This window comes from Pleurodeles waltl, chromosome 4_1, assembly GCF_031143425.1.
Source record: "Pleurodeles waltl isolate 20211129_DDA chromosome 4_1, aPleWal1.hap1.20221129, whole genome shotgun sequence".
Taxonomy (NCBI): domain Eukaryota; kingdom Metazoa; phylum Chordata; class Amphibia; order Caudata; family Salamandridae; genus Pleurodeles; species Pleurodeles waltl.
The window spans coordinates 433,380,910-433,399,360 of NC_090442.1; the positions used below are offsets into that span (position 1 = coordinate 433,380,910).

At 40.5% G+C, this 18,451-nt stretch overlaps 1 protein-coding gene across 12 annotated transcripts in view; it reads right to left on the reverse strand.

The window, feature by feature from the left end:
* The window catches only part of CACNA2D1 (calcium voltage-gated channel auxiliary subunit alpha2delta 1), a 1,459,114-nt gene that overhangs the window by 238,238 nt on the left and 1,202,425 nt on the right, over positions 1-18,451 (reverse strand). For all 12 annotated transcript variants that reach the window (XM_069228696.1, XM_069228697.1, XM_069228694.1 and 9 more), the window contains exon 15: positions 14,289-14,378. In XM_069228696.1, the coding sequence (XP_069084797.1) occupies positions 14,289-14,378 (90 nt within the window). The remainder of the gene's footprint in view (positions 1-14,288; positions 14,379-18,451) is intronic.

Consider the following 18,451-nt stretch of genomic DNA (forward strand, 5'->3'; position numbering starts at 1 on the left):
TGGTTAGCAGGCCTCAGCACACTTTCAATTGTAAACATAGCATCAGCAAAGGCAAAAAGTCAGGGGGCAACCATGCCAAGGAGGCATTTCCTTACAACTTTGCATTAATAAAAACCATGGAAATTCACTAAGAAAATCAAAGGAACCTTATAGTTAGGTGAAAGTGTCAGTTAAACTAACAAAACCACTGACATTTAACAGTTAGCATTTGCTCTGGCACCATGAAAGGTGCTGTTACCAATGATATCATGTTAGAGGTCATTACAGATGTAATCAACGCAGTTACTGAACATGTCATTAGTCATGTAATATGTGAGGGTAGAAACAGTGCACAAAACAATGTTTACTGACCAAACTGCAGAATCCTTAATAAGGTTTATTGAGTTGCTTGTAAATGGAATGCTAAAATACTATGCTCTTCTACCCTCACTGCTTTAACCAATTACTCATAGTAATAGTTTGAAAAAGAAGGCTTCCTCAGAATATGTAAGGTTGCTAAAATATGAAGTCTGGAGGGTTAAAAATAACAAAAGAATTGAGATAAGTGTGAGCAGGCTACAGGTTTCCGCAACTCAAGACAAAGACATCTGCCAGCAGCTCTTCATAGAATTTGCTTATTGGAAGATTTATAGTGGAGTTCAGTCCACGATCAGAGCAGCGAACCTGACAACCATTTTCTATTAATGTCCCCGCCTGCTCTTAGTTTCCTACCAGAGAGTGATGTTAGGGTTCTAAGCCATTCAGATTAGGAACACAGTGTCATTCGTGTACTAAGGCCGTACTAATAAACGCATTAAGAATGACTAATAAATAGCCAGGTAGGAAGCGCAGCTCTGCGGTTCCTTTTTGAAACATAGGCCTCAACTCTGATGTAATTGTGCACCTCTCCCTTCTTATGTTGATGAACACCAAACACAGAGACGAAATACAGTGGAATTTATTCAACAGACTAAAGAAAGGTGGGGCATTCACTGGGACTAGTGAGTACGATCAAGATGCTATGACGCCAAGAGCCCCTTTAACAATATTAGGAAATATATTGCTTTATCAAATTGTGAAATCCAGGTACTTTTAACTGATTGAGCTGTGCACAGTTACACAGTTGAGTACAATGTACGAGATGTAGTTTCTTTTATTCTCCTCTGAACCACTTCACCTCTCCTTATGTGTTAAAAGACATGTTTTCCGCTCGAGTAGTTCAACAGTAACTTGCCTTTAAATGTTCACTTGCACTACACACGCCCATTAAAAGAATGTCATGGCAATAGTATAGACTACTTGTTCCTCCTGTATTTCAAACCACTTGTTAGTATTTGGGTCTCTTAAAGTTATTATTTAATTTAAATATGAGTCTATTCCTGTAGACACGCAACTTCCAATAATAAATTCGTAGTCAAAGACTACTTCCGATGTTCAACCACAAGACCAGTAATGTATCTTACTGCTTTAATACGCGTTTTTGAAAACATCTTATTCTCTCAAACATTGGAAAGGAAAAAAGAAAGTTTCAGTAAGTTCACTGGCCATTAGGAACATCTGGTCAATGAACTCTTGGTCACAGCACATGACTTGTGATACCCAAGTGGCACGTGATTTTTTTGTGTTGAACTTTGTCATAAGCCTTGCAATGATAATGCAAGATGGAAACACTCTTACAGTAATGAGGATCAAACTTAAGTTGACCGCCTGATAGCGAATCCATTTGTGGTGTCAGAGCTGATATGAACACATACATAACTTACAGTAATAGATCAATTGAGGCAAGCGCATCAAACTTGCGTATCATTTCAGGAAATGAGCGATTGTGTGAGTCCCTTCCTGCCCATCCTCCATTTACAAGAACATAAAAGATAAGGGACAGGATAGCTGTAGAAATAAGCCAAGTATCTTTCTTTTATGCAGTGGGAGGCCCAATACGAAAACATAGCCTGCAAATGGGCAGTAGGAAAAGAACATTGAACAGTAAGCATTTTTAATGATATAGCAAACGGTAATTGCCGGCTAGTGCGATAATCTTGTTTTTACATTTGAAGTGGAGTGCTCTATCTCTCTCTCTCTCTCTCTCTCTCTCTCTCTCTCTCTCTCTCTATATATATATATATATATATATATGTGTATATACATACACACACTGATAACTTTTGGGTTTTTTTCAGTGTAATTCTATATTTGTTTTAACGTATAGTAATTTTCATTACTATATGTTAATCCAACCACATTTGGCCATGCGCAGCCGTGGCTGGCCACGGAGCCTGCCCTGCATCCAGTCCCTGCAGCCAACTCCCCTAACCACTCAACCCCATGCTGTGCATGGCCCTTTGGCGGTGCATGGTGGCAGTTGGCCACGGCCTCTCTGGGTGTCAGAATAGGTGTGAGGGGCTGTATCTGGGGGTGAGAGTGACTGTCAGAGTATCTGTCTGAGTGTGACAGTGTGTACATCAGTGTTTTACTGGGTGCATTAGTATGTTTGCCGGTTTGTGAGTGGGTGCATGAAGGTGTCAGTGAGTGGGTGTGTGACAGTATGAGTGGGTGTGTGAGTGGCTGCGTAACTGAGTGGGTCTGTGAGTGGGAGCATGAGGGTCTGACTGGGCTGTGAGTGAGTGCATGAGGGTGTGAGTGGGTGTGTGAGTGTCTGAGTGGGTCTGTGAGTGTGTAAATGATTGAAAGAGACAGAGAGAGAGAAAGAGAGTGAGAGGGAGAGAGTTAGAGAGGTTTTTAGGGTTTGATATATGACATACTTAGTACAAGATATTTCTGTACAAATTTGCCAGAAAAATGTATTTGTGATTTAAAAAGTGCAAGATTACCCTTCAGTATGAGCCTTGAAGATTTGTAGTAAAAAATAAATAAAAGATAAGTCCGGCTGGACTCAAATCCTCAATGCTCAGTCTTAAGGTCTGTGACCTTCACACTGAGCTATGTGTTTTTTTTTTGTTTGTATCCTTAATGGCTCCACCGCAGTCCCTACATTTTTCAGAATATTTCTTTTAATTATTTGTTTTTAATGTATAAGAGGCCCTTTACGGGCTATCTGGAACTGCAGGGTAGGCCTTCTCCCACGGTGCCATTGCTTCAGCAAGCACGGAGCTGCTTTAACAGCAACTCCGTGCTTCCTAAAGCATTTCATCTCTGTTCCTTGCAGGGAACAGAGATGAAAGCTTACATTTTTCACAGCGAACCTGTTTGACAGGTCCCACTGTAATAAACTGAAGTGTTTGCTGTGGCTTGGCTGCACTGCACATATATATATATATGTTCAGCAGTTATAGTTAGAGTTATATTAGAGTGACTATAACTCACGGCCTAAGGTAACTATAACTCACACCCCCACCATGCAAAGTTTTTCTTTGATTTCTAATGTTTCTTTTGTATTTTGTTGACATTATAAAAGTCGTCATGAGTGCTGTAGTATCTGGGGTAATTAGCAGCGCATGGTGAGGGCACAAGTTGTAGTTACTTTAGGCTGTGCGTTATAGTTACCTGAAATAACTGTAACTGCTGGATTTCTCTGGTTTTGTGTGAGTAAATTCAGAAGCTAACTATAACGTATCTGTAACCTTTGGTTTTCTAAGTGAATTTCTATGTTTAAAAAAAATTGTATTTCCTACCTATAATGTCCCTGTAACCAGTGCTTGAAATGGAAAAATTAAAGTGCAGGTACTCTGTGCCAGAGTATCTGCTTGTTTCTGAGAAGTGCCGGTACTCTCCAATTAAAAGTATTACGGTTTTCTCGAGATGTGCCGGTACTCCCCCTCTCAAAATAAAAAAGTGCCGGTACTCAGTACCGGACAGTACCGGCCCATTTAAAGCACTGCCTGTAACCTTTGGTTTATTTATTAAATTTCTATGTTTTTTTAACGTAAAGATATTTTCATTACTAAATTTTAATCCAACCACCACCGGGGAAGGCGTTTGGCTGTACCCAGTGGGGTTGGCTACAGGGCGAGGCCTGTGGCCAGTCCCTATGGCCAGCTACACCAACCACTCAACCCCACGCTGCACACGTCTTTTGCCTGTGTGCGCGGGAGTTGGCCGCAGGACCTTTCTCTATGGGTGTGAGAATAGGTGTGAGAGGTATTTTTCTGAGTGTGAGAGTGTCTGTCTGGGTAGCAGAGTGGGTATGAGGGGGTCTATGTGGATGTGAGAGTGGGTGTAAGAGTGTCAGTCTGGGTATGGGAGTAGGTGTAAAAAGGTGTCTCTGGGTGCGAGTGTATCTGTCATTGGGTGTGTTAGTGTCTGTGAAGGTCTCTGAGTGCATGTGTGAGAGTCTGAGTAGGTCTGTGAGGGAGTGAATGAGTCTGAGTGGGTCTGTGAGTGTGCACAGGAGTATCTGAGCGGGTCTGTGAATGGATGCATTTGTTTCTAACTGGGTCTGTGAGTGGGTGCATGAGGGTCTAAGTGGGTCTGTGAGTGGGTGGATGTGGGTCTGAGTGGGTCTGTGCATGGGTGCATCAATATCTGTGTAGGTCTGTAAATGGATGCATGAGAGTCTGAGTGGGAGTGTTGGTGTCTGACTTTGTCTGCGAGTACTTGCATGAGGGTCTGAGTGGGTGCTTAAGTGACTGAGTAGGTATGTGAGTGGGTGGATCATGGTCAAAGTGGGTCTGTGAGTGGGTATGTCATTGTCTGAGTGGGTCTGTGTGTGGATGCATGAGGGTCTGAGTGGGTCTGTGAGTGGGTGTGTCAGTGCCTCAGTAGGTCATTGAGTGGATGAATGAGTGTCGGAGTCAGTCTGTGAATGGATGCATCAGTATCTAACTGGGTCTGTGAGTTGGCTCATGAGGGTTTAAGTGGGTCTGTAATTGAATGAATTAGTGTATAAATGAGTCTGTGAATTTTTAAATTATTTTTTCGCCGATTACTGCCAATTCATTGTGACGTTACACTGGAGGCTGTGCTGAGCATAGTGACGTATTCAAGGATATCACACATCATGAAACAAATCTTTTTACTTTCATAGATTCACTCTAAAAGACCCCTAGATCACATCCTGGGGATCAGGGCACAGCCACCCTGATCCCCTATACCACTTTTCCTTTTATTTTTCAGCCCTGGGGACCATGTCCTGTTACCTAATATGGTGGATGCAACTTTCTAGTCAGGGCGAGGCCAGCCATCCACAGCATTCCTGTTGGCACACACATTCGCAAATACATCGCGATTGCAGCAAAAACATCATGATGAACCCGCGGCCCTAGATGTATAAATGTATTTCCCCTTTAATGTCTCGAAAACTACTAAACAGAATAACAAAAAGTGTAATCTGCTTGCCAAAGCCTAGCTTTCTGCCAAATTTTATGTAATTCTGTCTAGCAGTTCGGGCTGTAGTCCTGTTCAAATCTCCTATGGGAATTAACAACACTCCCCCTTTTCTCAGACCACTCAGAAACCTCCTGTGTGCAACAAGAATCACTGGCACACCTTTTTTGGGAAAATGTAATGAAGATTTGTCAAACAACAAATGCTTTTCCAATGGAAACATGATCCTAACCATAACTACCTACTGTATATATATATATTCACTGAAGATTCAAAAGAAACTTAGAAATTAACTGAAAAAAAACAAATGTTAAAAGGAGATTACGGTTAAGGAAACTATAATTTACGCCACATGAATGCACATTGGTGTGATCAATGACATAATTATAGTTGTCACAGTGATGTTGTCCATGACATCATGAGTGATGCAATCTGTGAGGTAATTAGAAGTGCATGGAAACGGTGGGAATTATAGTTAACCAGAGTACGAGTTGTATTTACTTAAGATGACTATAACTGGTGAATTACTGTGGGTGTGTTTGCTTAAAATGGTATGTTTTAACCAACTTTTTCACCTAACTGTAACATCACTTTAACCTTTGTGTTTTTCAGTGAATTTTTATAGTTATTTTTTCACATTAAGTAAGTTGTCCATCACTGTGCACAGAGTGTGATTGGGCGCTTACAAACTGTCACTAACTTAGGTTTGGTAACAGGGCCTGGCCACCAGCAAAGCCCTGCACTCCATCTCTGTGGTTACCCAACATCCCTTCCCGCACAAAAATGGCTCCAGGGGATGGGGTCCCTGGGAACTTTATGAGGCACAGGGAAGAGGCCTTCTGCCTCTCCCCATAGTTACATAAAGTGTGAACCTTAATTTCTCAAAAACTACTGAATGAATTTACGACCAAATCACAAATGGAATGCTTTCTAAACCAAGGTCTAGATTTCTGCCAAATGTGGTGTAATTCTGTTCAGCCATTTTGGCTGCAGCTGTGTCTAATTTTCCTATGGAAAATTTCATAGGCAAAACACATTTTGGATCCCTCCTTTTTCTCAGCCCAGGCTTGTCAAATCACCCCAAAACTTTCAAGGAAGAACTGAGTTAGATTACGTTTTTTTAAAGCATCATGAAGATTCATCAAACAGCGCCAAAGTTAAATATAAACCAAAATAATTAATTTCCTATTGAAATGTCATCCTAACTATCACTACCTGGTGATGACCACCATTGGGTAGTTTATATCTATAAATACACCCGTGATCAAGGTGCTGGGTGCACGAAAACGTGTAAGGTGGTTCTCTTTTGCAGATGATGAATTAGAAAAGTTTATTAAATAAGTATTAAATAAACTGTGTTTTTGCAACTCTGTTCGGAGTGCGCATGATTCTGTACAGCACTGACACAAAAGAAGAGATTATTTATATATATTAAACTAAGATAATCTTTATTATTTGGTGTAAAAAATAATGTAACCATAAAAGTATACAATTATAAATATATATATATATATATATGGATATATATATCCATATATATAAAATCAATAAAATCATTAAAAAGGACATCTAAAATTATAATTTTATACAATAACAAACACATGAAAAAGTGCTGAAATGGAAGTATAAACTCCAAGCTGTTAAACAGTCCTATATATTAATAAGCTACTGGTAGTCACAAGTAGGTAGTTATAATTAGGACCTAGTTTCCATAGCGTTTTTTGACTTGCCTATAACTTTGGCATCGCTTGATGAATCTTCACAAAACCTTCCAACAACTGTGTCCTAAAGTGTCTTGTTGTGCATGGTAAGTTTTGGGGTGATTAAGGAAGCAGGGGCTGAGAAAGAGTGTGGGTAAAAAATAGTGTGTTCCCCATGATAAGTCCCTTAGGGATCTCAAACATGACTACAGCCTAAACTGCTGGACGGAATTACACCAAATTTAGCAGAAAGCTAGCTCTTGCTCCACAATGTGTGCTGTTTGTTATTTGGTGTACATTTGTTCACTAATTTTTGCGATAGTAAAGGAAAAGGAAATATAAATATCTGGATGGAGCCTAAGCATAGATCTATATTATATTATATCATGTATATTGGTCCCAAGATGGCTGTCTGCATTTCAACCAGAAAGTGCTGACAGCCATCTTGGGACCAATATACATGATAGCACCCATTCAAATGCATTGTAGTGAATGACAAGTTTTGAGAGTCTCAAAAAGGAGAATGTATTAAGGGTGATAACAGATTTCAGCTACAATATAAATCAATTGTTGCTAAGGTGATTTCATCCTGTGAACAAGCCTCCTGCTGAGATTTCATGAATCATATTTGAGGGAAAATTGTTTTCTCGTGATATTCCCTTAGAGGTTATGAAAGGAGTCCCAGAAGCTAAAATGAAACCAAATTTTCTGTAAATTCACAATATCTTTCTCCATATGAGAATGAAGTCTGAACAGCAGCAGCTCCCCACTGCCTGGGTTTAGCTCAAAAGTCAGTTCACTCATGTAAGAACTGACAGCTTACTAATTCAATTCTGCAGTTTTCCTTTAGGCTTCTCTGCAGTTGGCTTATTTCATTATTTAGCCTCTGGTATTGTGTCTTGTTGTATTGTTTTTTATACACTTGCTGTAATTTTCTGCCCAGTTTATTTTCAAGTTGGTTCCCACTCCTTCCCCTGCTCGATTCATTTGTTTATACCCAGAAGCACTCCTCGCTCCCAGCCTACCCCACCTCCCTGTCAGCCCCTCTCTCCCCCCAGTGCTACTTAGGAGGCCACTGCATGGTCTAAATGAGTAGGAGCTGGCCTGTGGTTTCTTTTGCTGCTCCCAACTGCCTAAGCTTAGCTCTGGAGTCTGCTCATTTGTCTAAGAACTGAGAGCCTACATGGTCGATCCTGCAGTTCTCCCTTAGGCTTCTCTACATTTGGCATATTTCATTCTTTTGCTTCTGATATTGTGCCTTGTTGTAGTCCTGACTGTAAAACCTCCATCAAAGAAAGCCTTGCATACAGACCCTGTGGTCATGACAAAAGATCTGCTAAGCCACCAGCAAACTGATGGCCACACAAGCTATTAACACTGAACACCATATTTTCCTCAGAGACCTGAGCTTCCAACTTGACAACCCCAATGATGCCAACACCACTAATCTCCTGGACAGCATGAACACAATCGGACTCAACCAATTTGTCACCGACCCCACGCACATCATTGAACACACACTGGACCTCATCTGCACTTCCAGAAATAGCGTCTCCTTTGACCACATCTCGGTGCTCACCTGGACTGACCACTCTTTCATGCATTTCACTGTTGCATCAGCCCCCACCAGCAGAGCCAGGCCAGCCCACACTTCCCAACAAAGCTGGGGTAAGGTTTCCAAAACCCAATAGTATGATGCCCTAAACACCAACCACCCAAACATCCCAACAAACGCACCCATCAGAAACTTCACTACATGGATCTCAAACAGAGCACACACTGTCACCCCCACCAAGCAGAGAAATCCCAACCACCATGCCAAATAAGTCAGCTGGAACTCACCAGAACTTAGAACTGCCAAACGCAAGTGCAATCAACTTGAAAGAAGATGGCACTCCTCAAAGAACCTCACCAACCAATCGGCTTTCAAAAGCGAAGTCAGCCTTTACAACAAATACATCAATAACACCCACATGCAAGCCAGCTCCAACTGCAGCAAAGTGCTTTTCAAGACCATCAAAGAATTCTCTAACCCATCCACATCAGAAAACTACACCACCCCTACACAGAACCTGTGCAACTCTCTCACTGACTTCTTCTCTGTCCCTCAGATACCAACAACTCACTGAGCTCCAGGGATTCCTCTTCCAACTGCACCATCATCAACTGGAAATGTATTACCACATACAATACTGCTAACCTAATGAGATCCATCCACTCTGGATCCCTCACTGACTCCTACCCCCACCACATGTTCAACCTCGGCATCTGCACCATTGCCAGCATACGCACTAACCTCCTCAACTCCTCTACAAGTTCAGCCTCTTACTCAGAGACTCGAAACATACAGGAGTCAAATCCCTGCTCAAAAAACTATCCGCTGATCCTAATCAACTCAAAAATACGAGCCAATCTCTCTGTTTCTGTTCCCAGAAAAAGTACTAAAAAACCAACAGCTTACTGCCTACTTAGGAGAAAACAATCTACTGGACACGTCACAATCCGGCTCTCACTGTAACCACAACACAGAATCTGCTCTCATCACAGCCATGGACAGCATCAGACTCCTCCTAGACCAAGGAAACTCGGCTGCCCTCACCCTTCTTGACCTCTCTGCAGTCTTCAACACACTCTCACACCACACATTGCTCACAAGGCCCCACCAAATCACAATCATAGGAAAATCCCTGAAATGGATTGCCTCTTTTTTCTCAGGCAGAACTTAGAAAGTTCACCTCCTGCCCTTCATCTCAAAATCCAAGACTATCATCTGTGGCATCCCCCAAGGATCATCACTCAGCCCCACCCTCTTCAACACTTACACGATCCTCTGGCAGACACTGTCAGAAACCACAGATTCAACATAATCTCATGTGCAGACGACACACAGCTCATCCTCTTGTTCTCCAAGAACACCTCCATGACAAGATCCAATTTCCACAACTGCATGAACAGCAAAGCAAAATGGATGAAGAACAGATGTCTCAAATTCAACTTTGATAAGACGGAGGTACTACTGTTCAGTAACACAAACTCACCTTGGGACAACTCTTGGTGGTCAGGCAAATTGAGACCCTCCTCCACCTCCATGAACCACCCCAGAAACCTAGGAATCTTCACAGACAATAAACTTAACATGAATCACCAGGTCAACGCAATCTCCTCCACCTGTTTCCTTATACTCTGCATGCTCTGCCAGATCATCAAATGGATCCCTCACAAATCCAAGCGTACTTTCACACAAGCCCTCCTAACCAGCCAACTAGACCACAGAAATGCGTTGTACGCTGGACTCACCACTGCACTAACAAACAACAACAAATAATCCAGAACTCAGCCATCATACTCATCCAAAACCTTCTGAAACTAATGCACATCACCCCCCACTTAAGAAATCTCCACTGACTCCCCATAAATGAATGCTGCCAATTCAAGCTCCTGACGTTTGCGTACAAATCCATCCACTACTTAGGACCACCAAGCCTCAACCATCGCTTAGACTTTCACCAACTCTCCAGGCTCCTTTAATCCACATTGCTCACCCTCGCAAACACTCCATGAACTTGCCGCAGCACTTACAGCGGTCACTTATTCACGTATGTAGAAGTAAAGGCCTAGAACAACCTCCCCCGCCAAAGGACTGCTCTCCCCACCAAGAGCATGACAGAGGTCGGGTTTGCAATAAGCCATGGCGGTGCTGAGCTCAGCGCTGCCAGGTTGATTACAAGCCCTCTTTCCACCGGCCTTTTCATGGGGGTGAGCCATCCATGAAAAGGCTGGTGGAAAGGAAGTGCTTGGGTCTATGGGAGTCCCCCTGTTCAGCATCATCGGAATGAACACTGTCTGCTTTGCAGACAGTGCACCTTCCGAAGGGGCTGGAGTGTTAGGATATTGGTCTTGGCTCCCCTATGGTAGCCAAGGCTAAAATCCTAACATTGTCCCCATCGGTCTGTCCAGGGGGAATGCGTACTACAATGTTCCCACCGGTCAGCCTGATGGGAACATGGTAATACGCATGGTAGGGACGTCACCCCCATGGAGGGACCACCAAAATAGTAATGAGCCCAACTAGACTTTACATCACTATTTCCAGTGTACACCACTTGAAATCAACTTTGAAGTCTCATAATGGACCTAATCATCAAATTCAAAACTCTTTGCACTATGCTGAAAGCATACTTTGCTAAAGGTTCTGATGTTTGCAGAATCTTATACCACATACATCCAAATCAAAGCTTGCCATTCAACCAACGTAAACCTGATTAAACAGCAAGGCAGCAAAATAATAAAGCATGGAGAAAGATATCTTTAAGTTCAAAGTCCTAAAATGTCAAACCATTTGTTGAAGCCTAAGCAGAGTATAAAATTCTAAATGCTATTTTTCAGGTAAGACTTAAGTTTGCGTTAGACTGTATATTTTATTTACACAGGCAGTCAATAAAACATACTGGATTTAGAATTCTTCTCTTTACCAGTTGGACTTAAAATTCCATTTCCAAGTTCATGTTTTTTTTTTTTTTAGGCTGCTAAAATAACTATAATGATACATGCAGCACTACACAAGAAGTCCTAACTAAATAAATACATATTTCTTGAGTTGACTAATCATACATGAATCCTAGATGTCAATTTGAGATCACAAATTGAAAGGATGTTAGTGGGATTATAGATAAAATATGCTAGAATACATGGGTAATTAGTGACATGCGTGGATGTAAATAGTAAACCTGCCTTAATTTATTACTGCACACTCAATCATGACGTTTGTGAAGCTACTAACATAAATAGTAGTGTGTTAAACTCTGAGATTGGAACTCAGTCCCGCTTCTTTCAAAATTGCAATCCACTAATCCAGGGTGACTGCTGTGGCTGTTGGCAATTAATGCCTCCTAAATTAAGGTCAATTGAATACGGTGATGCCCCAGTTATCCAGGTAAAAGCTACTGGTGGTATAGTATTGTTTTATGCAACTTGGATGCTGAACCTCTGACGTTAAAATATATCTCACACTGTAGCTAAACTATCCAGTATTTGATTGCTTTTCTTCCATAGGTGATTGCAATATTTTTAAAGGATGGATTTGAAGCATTCTAGGCCCCTGGTCCCTGAACTCTTAGCATTCCAGATCGTTAGATCTTTACTCCTTAGCTTTTATCATATGACCATATTTGCACGGACTGCCTTGTGCATAAAATGTGAAAATGCTACCAGTTACCAGTAACCACATACAGGGACTGCAGCAGAAACCTTTTCTCACTGAGAGTCATTGACTCTTCAGATAACGAGGATGAACAATCAAGGTTGTACAAAGGTAGTTTAGATACACTACACACAATTAATAACATTGAAATAAATATATACATATACTGTATAATGGTAAATTGGATCAGAAAGTGTATGCAGAACATCATACAATATGCAAAGCACACAAAAAAACAATGGCATAGAGAAATACAACAGTAAAGCCAGTGTGTGTGCTGTGCACACTATGTAAAGTTTTCAATCACTAGATGTTCTGGACATCCTAAGACAAAGAGCACAATATCATGCAAACATTCACAAACAATGGAACACATGAGCACTTGCTGAAGTGATTAGTATGTTTTAAAATGGAGAATTAATAATCCCCCAAAATTGATGAGTTTGTAAGTTTATGGTGTACAAGTCTAATGTCTGAAAACACCTAATTATGGCAAAAATGAATGAATATTGGGCAATGACTGACAATGCAGCTCTGACCTGCAAATGACAGGGATAGTGTCTTAGTTTAAAAAAGCACGTTTACTTGCTCATGGAAGGTAGGTATATATGCTTGGTTTAGAATCATTTGTCTCAGCTTCAGAAAAATTGTCATATTATACTACATAGGAGCACCAGAGACACTGGATCAGCAGCTCCACTCTTTACAATGATGTGATCTGGTCCACAAAATTGAAGGGATCCCAAAAGCATAAAGAGCCTCTCCCAGATAACACATACTTCTCCTAATACAGCTGGCTAATAGTCCACCTGGGTGTAGGACAGCTGTAAAGCATCATAAATTTAGAAAACAGTAAATATTTGAATTTGAAGCAGATTGTGAGTGTGTTTGCAAAACACAGTTATCCCTCAAGTCCCATGAATTTTTAATTTGAGCTTATTGGTGGAATATGCATCTAGTCTCTGGTGAGGTGTAGGTAGGGCTTCAAGGAAATGTGTCTGGGTTGCAGTACATTCTTTGGTATTAGGTTGAGTGGTGGCTTCACACAGACAAAATAGGCAGCTGGGCAGACCAGCAGACCTTCAGTAAGGGTGTTCATGCTTGTTCATCGCCAGGAGGAAAGAGCTAACACCCAGCTCTGCATTCTAAAAGCACCAAAAGGATCTGGTTTACAGGTTCTGTGCCAAAAATATGTTCTGCAGTTTGGATGAGAGCTGTGGCTTATATGAACAATTTCAGGTAGTTGAATACGTCCCAGTGCCAAACATAGTCAATGCACTGCCTAGTTTCAAGAGTCAGTTGGTCACTATCAGAATGAGAATTAGAGTTAACTTTATTGTACAATTAATTAAAATAATTACAATATCATAGCACCACTAATTAAATACAAGTAGGAGTTGCATGCATATGAATAGTTAACAATGCCCGATCATCATTCGGTTGCAGTGGACACTAACATGGATTTACACTTTAGATTGGCCCCCCGAAATGGTGGTTATATTTTAGCTATCAGCAATTTTAGAGAAGGGGACAGTGCTTTTCCCGGTGCACCAGGCTGGTGCTCTACTTGAGGTGCATGTTTTAAAGTGCTTGTAAGGGCAGGATATATAAATTATATGGAGGTCGCCAACAGAGTCCTTTGTTAACTGAAAATGACTTTATAAGCTACGGCTAGGGCTAAGAAGCCAGCAGCTGCTGGGGTGGTCAACTAATGCTCTACTGAAGTGCACTTATTAAAGTCTTCCATGAAATGCAGGTTAAAAGGTGGCACACATTTATGACACAGATTTTGTAAAGAAAACCTAACGAAGATGTTACCTTACACTGGCCCTAGAAGGATTTCAGTCCTCAGACTGCATTAGGTCACTACATAGCCTGACCTGGAACCTCTGTCATGATATTATGAAATGAGGTGGCCTAAATATTAGTGTCTCAGGAGATCATAAAGTTATAAAAGCAATTTTAATGGTCAACTTTTATCAAGTTCTGAATTGATAACATTTAGCATGAAATTGTATTCTTTTAAACAAATCTCTGTTAGTTTTATTCCAATTTCTCAGCTGGAAAATGGGTAAAGAACTTGTGCCTAATTTTCAGGATATTCACCACAAATGCCTCAAAGATCTTACCAGAGCATCCAAATAGACGTTGGTCCATTGAACTTGTTTGGCCTTTTCTCCAGCTAAAACCATTGGTCGCCCGAGAACATCCAAATATTCCTGAATAAAAAAGACAACAGTATAAGTGCATTAATACTGCTGTGCAGATTTACACTGTAAGCTTTTTGGAAATGAACAACATTATCATCATGTGGTTTATTTAGGAAATATCCTTATCAATCTGAATTCAGTGTAAGCTCAAGTTTAAAATCATATGTCTCCCTTACAATTGAAATCAACTATTTCATTTGCTAATCCTTTTATTCAAAGTGCATATCACTAGTGCAACACATTTGTGTTAAAGGGACTGAAAAATTATCATTGGGAGATTAAGGTTGTTAGTAGAAAACTTACAACGTTCCTCAAGAAAAGTGCGATTGCTCTAGTTTGTGATTTTGAAAGGAATTACTTACATTTTCAGCTTCCTAGGGGATCACTACTAATATTCCCTTTCAAAAAATTTGAAAGATGGATATTGGAACCAGTTGATGAACCACAAGCGATGCAGCAGTTACTGGGTCGCAATTTTAGATATAGATCCCATTTACCCCAATGTCCTCGGACTGACCCACTATGCTAGCCAAAACAAAGCATCAAATACACTCCTTTAGCACTTGACTTTAGCAAGGCAAGCAGTTTATGGCATACTCAGTGAGATAATGTGGGGTTAAAGTCTCAAAACTCAGTAATACAAACATTTTCATAATAAATCAATTGTCCAGCCTATGATGCAATACTACACACATACATTTGCTACTGCAATGGGAATATGCTGACCTTGGGAGCTGTCCTTAAATTGTGTACTTCATGTACAAAGTCTCACCATACATCTTTGCAGTGCTGATATCCCCATAGCTTCACATGCAGCTGTCACTCATGTAACTTGATCAGTCCTTCTTCTGGTCAGCTCTTTTACTGAGAATCTGGACTAATCTCACCCTTAGGCAGCCTCCTTCTGCAGAAACACCTGCAGCGCTCATCTATCTGCAGCAGTGCCAGGCTACGTTTCTCAAGGAAACTCCCTAGTGCTTTCAGTGGGAGTTACTGGGCCCCAGGTGATATGCACTCACCTGACTTCAAAACAGCGAGGCATAAAAAAGTAGAAGCATTCACATTCTACATCTGTCCACCTGATGAGGCTCCTAATCAGCACCTGGAATACTGTCATGCATGCCCTTGTCACAAGTGACCTGGACTGCAGTAAAACCCTCTATGCCAGAATCTACAAAAACCCATCAGAAGGCTTCAGAACATTCAGAAATCAACAGGCAGAAGCACTCCCCACCTTGCTTGCTGCATTCATTTCACAACCCACCGGAGGAGGTCAGCAGGCTACCTATTCAGAATGACTCCATTCTAATTTATTGCAGTCATTTAACCATTGTCAAGTGTGTGTGCTTTAAAGTTTTCTGATCATTCCACAGGGTATAGCGTGTATGACTCATCAAGCTATTTTTGGCTGTAAATTTACTTTTGAGGCTCAACATAGCTCCATGTACACCTGCCACATATGCGCAAATGGATATTTTGGAGACGATATTACCCTTGGGAAAGAGCTTTTTGTTGTCCCTTTCATTTGCATAAGTTATCAGCTGAAACAGTGTAAATTGAAGGATGTTTGATGCCCTGTGTAAGACAGATTTGTATGGCTCCATGTTCAGAACCTTAATGTATTCATTATTTTCAGCAGTTTAAATCCCTCATAGGTGGTGAGTTTTATAGAGTTGATGAGAAGGGAGGCTGAAGAGTTAGAGAGAACGATGGGGATTTGCAAATTTGTGAGGTAGAGACAGATGAGATACAGAAATATTAGTGTTAAAAAAGATGAAATACAGAAAGGTAAGGCAGAAATAGGGGGAAGGTAGAGCGAGAGGTATGGAAGACAGAAGGAGGTAGGAGTATGTTACAGGAAGGTAGAGAGAGAAGGAGTGAAAAATAAACATGGTGAGCAATGTAGGGCGAGATGGCAGAGCACGATATAAGTGATGGACAGAAAGAATGATCAGTAGGAAAATAGAGAGTGGTCAGTTAGAAACAGGCAGAAACTGAGGTGGGGCTAAAGAAAGAGGAGGGGATAGAGAAAGACAAAGGGGAGCGAGAGAGAGAAAGAGAGAGAGGGGGACAGAAGTCTAGAGGATGGCCCTGGACAATTGTCCACGTTCTGCCATGCCTTGAAATATCTCTGAGGTGAAATAGATTAACTGGACTGGTATGTGCAGCCAGTCTTAAAACTTATTCCGCAATACGGAATACTGGTCCAGCTTTATGACAACGTTTTCCTGGCTTGTGTGGGTATTCTTGCCAGTAGCAGTGCTCTTTATGTCTGAGTTACTCACATGTCCAGACAAGGAATCTCTCACGTACAATAGGTTTAAAGTTCTGATGAAAGACTCATACAAAATGGAAGATGGCCAAACTGCAGTTGTAGCTCTGAAAGAAGACTCACCCTCAAGATTCACATGAAATTGGGCTAACAATAGTAGAATTGTCTGTTTGAACATGCCACTCACAAAATATGCTGTCCCTCGATAATGGTTAGAATTATTCAAGAAATCTGAAAGAGAGGTTCTTAATGCCATGCAGTATCAACAACAGGTGACCAGTCAAAAGTAGAAAAATCAGTATGCATTGTTTTATGCATTTAACAAGTGTAAATTGTAAAGACAAACTATATGCTAAAACATTCTATTTATAATTGTATATAAATGTGAACTAAGGATGTAAAAAATATTAAACACATTTTAAATTCTTATAGCACGAAAATAAAAAAGAATTGTCTCCATTTCTATCTTGCCAAGCCAGTTCTTCAATAGGTTCTAGCAAACAGAAAATGTAAAAAAAATAATAATAATGAATTACTCAACAAATGCTATTACCCTCTTAGGGTACCCGAAATGAGATCCAAAAATTCCTTATCATCATTATTTCTACATTTTGTACATTTTCCTATTTCTACATTTTCTATGTTTTATTTTCTACCATTGCCCTTCACTTCTGTTCCCTGTAAAGCAAAACAGTGTATGTGTACACAATCTGTAACACCGTCTTTGAAACTGTCAACGATTATATAGGAACCACTGAAATAAAAGTGTCATTATCAATTGTTAAATATCTCTAGATTTATTGACCTAAGTTAAATGATAGAATAATTTGCATCACTTTCATATTACAAAAATATGCTTGTTATTTTTTTTCAACAGGTGTTTATATCACAATAAATGGATGTGTCTTATCAATGATCAATTAAATAAAAAGTAATCTCACTATTCACGTGTTTGTGTGTTTCATGTTGTGTGGCCTTGTCATCGTGGCAAATGAGCAATCAAATAGAAAATGAGAACCAAAGGCAAAAGTTAAAGGGTCTCATTTAAAAACTGGAGGGCAAGTTACTCCGTCACAGCAGTGATGGATATACCGTCCGTCGTACTTTAAATCCATTTATATCCTATGGGATTTAGATTTTGGTGTAGGGGATATCCGGCACTTTTGTGACAGAGTATCTCATCCACCAGTATCTTTATCAGGCACAAAACATAAACAATGGATAGATCAAATAAAAAGCGGATGATTTCGCCTTTTCAACCAAGTTGTGATTTCTCTTGTAGCAGTGTGAGCTCAGATAATTCAAATGAAAAGTAGGGTGAACTGTAATTTTAACACTGAACATTGATTGTGGCCCTAACTCCTTAACTGAAGTAGTCACTACTCAGAGACTATATCAGAAACACATAAAATCTATTAAAGCAAATGAAAGGAAAGTGATTACATCACACTGATATGTAGTCTGCTGGGAGTCAGAAAGGTTCCATTCTAAATCATGCTAGATATCTCAACTATAAGAGCTTTTGCCTACATAACTCTCTATACCATCAGGTCAGGGTCAACCATAAGGCAAGGCAAAGTACCAGTCTTTGCAATTAGATGGAAATAAAGAAGAGGCCAGAACATGTTTCTGTATTAAGGGAAAGTGTATGTTCAAATGATACTTTTCACATGAGCTTTGATTGCCCTTGAAATTCTTGTCCATGCCATCTCAAAATGGGACCAGACCTAATGCATTTCAAATAAATTTTGACCATCAGTCTGTTCTGATCTGTGTTGCTTAAGGATACAAGTTTCTTGACAATTTCAAC